The sequence below is a fragment of the Triticum dicoccoides genome, chromosome 4A (assembly GCF_002162155.2).
Source record: "Triticum dicoccoides isolate Atlit2015 ecotype Zavitan chromosome 4A, WEW_v2.0, whole genome shotgun sequence".
In the NCBI taxonomy this organism is placed as follows: Eukaryota; Viridiplantae; Streptophyta; class Magnoliopsida; order Poales; family Poaceae; genus Triticum; species Triticum dicoccoides.
This window is the reverse complement of record NC_041386.1, coordinates 621,548,081-621,552,075: the sequence shown is the minus strand read 5'-3', so window position 1 is coordinate 621,552,075 and position 3,995 is coordinate 621,548,081. Positions and strand designations below refer to the sequence as shown.

The window sequence follows — 3,995 nt, the reverse complement described above, 5'->3', positions numbered from 1 at the left end:
AAAAAATTGATTAAGTGTAAATAAAGAAATTGATTATGTTTTTTTAATCTAAAAGAAAGTTGATCAAGTTGGAACTTTCAGTTCCATGTGGGCTCTCAATTCGTGTCCGTCTAATGAGAAAGCAGGCTTGGAGCCCAGCCCAGCTGGTCCTAACGAACCCGATCGACGCTGAGAGAAGTCCACCCCGCCGCACCTGCAACTCCTCGCCGCCATCGCCGCCCCGCCTTGTTGCGTCCCACTCGCCCGCTTCCTCCTTCCTCCCCCGTCGGCTGCGGCGCCAAGGAAGGGCGAGCGGGCATGAAGGCCGGGAGGAAGAACCTGCGGCGCGCGTGGCAGGAGGGCACCGCCGTCACGCTCGCGGAGAACGAGAGCATCATGCAGGTCGTCACGCTGCGCGGCTCCAACCTCATCGAGGTACAAGCTTCTTGCCCAGGCCTTCCCCCTCTCTGAAAATTGGTTCTCACTCTGCCGCCGTTCTGGTGCTGATGCTAGGTCACAGACGGCGAGGGCGTCAAGTCTCTCGCCCTGATCCCCGCCAAGTTCCAAAAGTGTTTCTGGATCAAGAACGGTGAGTGATTTAGCTAGCAAATGGCATGGCTGCCAAAGTCGTTGGTTGGTTAGTTACTCTTCGCCTTTGTCGCCAGCACCTGGTGGTTTGCTCATGACATGTGTGCTCTGAATGTGCAGGGAATTTCGTGGTTGTTGATGCTAGTGGGAGGGACGAGGCTCTAGAATCTGGAAGCAAGATAGCCTGCGTTGTGTCGCGAGTCCTCTTTCATGACCAAGTTCGTGCGCTCCAGAAATCTGGCGAATGGTGAGTTACTAAGTGTCCCTTGACCCTTGCTGTCTGATAATAATAGTTATCAAGTACTACCTATGTAAAGAAATACAAGATCCTTTAGGGAGTAGTAGTAAGAAGTTTTTTTAGCCAGGCAAAAAACTTGCCATTTCATTGATTAAGAAGAGTGAGAATTGCCTGGTTAATTGACGGAAAAATGAGCTAAAACCGACACAATCCAGCCCACAAAATGGGCACCACCAGCCAACCTAGCCACCAACATGAAACACATAACTGCAGAACAGCTGCACAAGCTATGACGGAGTATGCCAACAGATGGCCACACTCACAAACAACCAACAACTCCTACTTTGATGACGAGTATCACAAGGGAAATATGAAGGACTTGCGCCGAGCGTGCCCACCACACCAACCACCTAGCACTTGTCGTCGTCACCACCTGGACTCGCTCCACCGCAGTTCCGACTTCACAGGAACCAAGCAAACCCACGGAAAATCACCTCATACACGCCGGGAAGATCCGACTACCAAAGCCCGAGCCGCGACCCAAGTTCCTCTTGATGCCATCATCGTTGCCAAACAGAAATTCGTGCCCCCGAAACAACCTCCTCAGCAAACCACGTGGTGAAGGTGCCGCCAGCAAAGATGCTGCCAACCACTGGCCTCCAGATGTAGCCGGCTCCTAGACGATGCCCCCAAGGAGAAAGAAGACGTGAAGGCGCCTTCATCGCCTGATCCCGCGGATCTGAGGTTTCCCTCCGGAGTCAAGGCCGCGGGAAGGGGGGAGAAGCAGCACACTCCAGCGACGCTTCCAAGAAAGAGTGCGGCGCCAGCGGGCGTCGCCGCATCCGGCAAAGGCCAGAGATAGGATTTCTCCCGATGAAGCTCAACCACCAACTGCCAGAACCGGCCAGCCAAAAACCACCGCCCACCAAACCTTGTAGAGCACGGAGGCTTGCCGTCTGACTCCAACTGGCCGCGAGATCCCTCGACCCGCCACGTCCAGGCACGCACCGCCCCCTGGCCGAAGCCGCCACCACCAAATCTGGGGCCGCCGCCCTCACAACCAAAGACCTCCACGCGTGGCCGCCGCAGACTTCACAACCAGAGAGGAATCCCTAGCAGGGAGGGCGGGCCGCCACCCCCACTCCAACCCACCGGACGAGCTGCCAGATCCGCAGCTCGTCAGCCGAAACACCAGCAAGCACGAGGAACACAGTCCCCTCCAGGACGCGCAGCAGGGGGCCGAGCCTCCCTCCGTCCCAGCACCACCGGCCGCAGCTCGCGACGGTCCAGATCGGGGGCGGCGTCGTTGTAGCGACCAGACCTCAAATAGTCTGATCTCTGTGCTCCGGTGTCATCCCTGGATCAGTAATGCTGACACCACACAGTACTCGGAGGATTTATAGCAGAGTAGCAATCACACACTTATTACATCGAGTGTCTCCATAGAGAACTTAATACAATAAATATGGCTTAAGGCCATCTAATAACGATAACGGCGGAAGGCTTGGAAGATAAGTGAGCCCATCAACTCCAACGGCATCACTGAGTATAGAACCACGACGTAAAACTCCTTAATTGTCGTCTGAAAAGTCTGCAATATTAACGTTGCAGTCCGAAAACGGGTCAGCACATGGAATATGCTGGCAAGGTAACACATAGAGAGTAATGGAATGAACAACTATTCTATATGCATATTTGGCTGGTGGAAAGCTCTATGGTTACAGTTTTGCGTAAAGCCAATTTTTTCCTACTTCAAAGGAATAAAATTTAATTACTATCATGGTGGTTGTTAAACATTGAGAATGGTTGACAGCATTCTCAATCCCAATTAAGCATCATCATTAAACATAACCCAACAAAATTAATTTAGAGTAACATGTTGAGATTCACATGATAATCCATGTACTAGATACTCAAGATGTCCATAACCGGGGACACGGCTAACCATGATTAGTTTGTTACACTCTGCAGAGGTTTGCGCACTTTTCCTCACAAGACTCGATCGCCTCCATTTGTTTTCTCGCACTACATGGTGTTTGAGAAGACGGATGACCGAGACATAGTCTTTCAGAAGCGCTAGCACCTTACGATCGGGTAGACCGTACCACCTACATCCCCTACATCTGCTAGTCTACCACTGTAAGAGTTCGCACAACTTAGTCAACTATGCTAGAGCCCATAATAGCTTGTGGCCGCACACGGAAGTTTCTAGTATGAATAGTCTCATGATCCCTTTGAGCCTGGGTGGCGGTCCAAAAAAAACAGGCAAGTCCTGGAATACCCAGGTGCCTCAATCCATCCAGATGTGTGTTTAAGTTGCCACCTTAGATAAACCATTAATTAACAATCTCACATCTGTCATGGATATCACTCACCCAATCCACGTCTACTAGCATAGCATGGCATAATAAGCAAACGTAGAAGTAACTCCCAAAGGTTTGATAATAAACAGGTAATAGGTACTACCTCATCTACTTCCCATCCCACAATTTAATTAGATCCTAATCATGCAATGTGTGAGGATTGATCTAATGCAATAAAACTGGGTAGTAGAAAAGGTATGATCAAAATGTTACTTGCTTTGCTGATGATCCGGGAAACCTAACGATTCGAAGTAACAGGCGGCGCACTCCGGGTACTCTATCGCAGACAAACAAACAAGCATACAATAAGTACTCATCTAATGCACAGGTAAAACTCAAATAAGAGATCTAACCAGAAGGTTCAACTTAAGAACTCCGGTTGGCAAAAAGAATCAAATCGAACGAAGCAACGAAAGTCAAACGGCGAAAGAAAACAACTTCGTTCTACTAATCTGGATCTAGGGCAAATTTTACAGTAGCAAAATCTTGTTTAAGTTGGTTAAACGGATAGAGGGTTTCGACACGAAACTCTAGGCGCTTGAATCGCCTGATTCCGATAAACGAGCAAAAAGATAAACTAAAACGAAAATCGGATCAGGAATCGCGATCAGGAAAATCGCGGATTTAATCCAAGAAAAAGAAAAACGACGAACGCTCGCTAAAATAAATAAACCGGAAAAACCGATCTATTTAAGAAAAACCGAATCTAATAAACCGACGAAAATCGATCGGTTTTTTTAACCGATGGCACGAAAAACGAGGCGCGGCGGTGAACCTCGGCGGCGGCGTCCGGCGACGGCGCGGTGGCGGGCGGCAGCGGCGGCGGC

At 49.9% G+C, this 3,995-nt stretch overlaps 1 protein-coding gene across 1 annotated transcript in view; it reads left to right on the top strand.

Annotated features, from left to right (window-relative positions):
- The first annotated feature begins 297 nt into the window (after positions 1 to 297).
- The window catches only part of LOC119289417 (probable RNA-binding protein EIF1AD), a 5,835-nt gene continuing 2,137 nt past the window's right edge, over positions 298 to 3,995 (top strand). The window contains exons 1-3 of the mRNA XM_037568749.1: positions 298 to 414; positions 493 to 568; positions 688 to 814. Coding sequence (XP_037424646.1) covers positions 298 to 414; positions 493 to 568; positions 688 to 814 — 320 coding nt within the window. The remainder of the gene's footprint in view (positions 415 to 492; positions 569 to 687; positions 815 to 3,995) is intronic.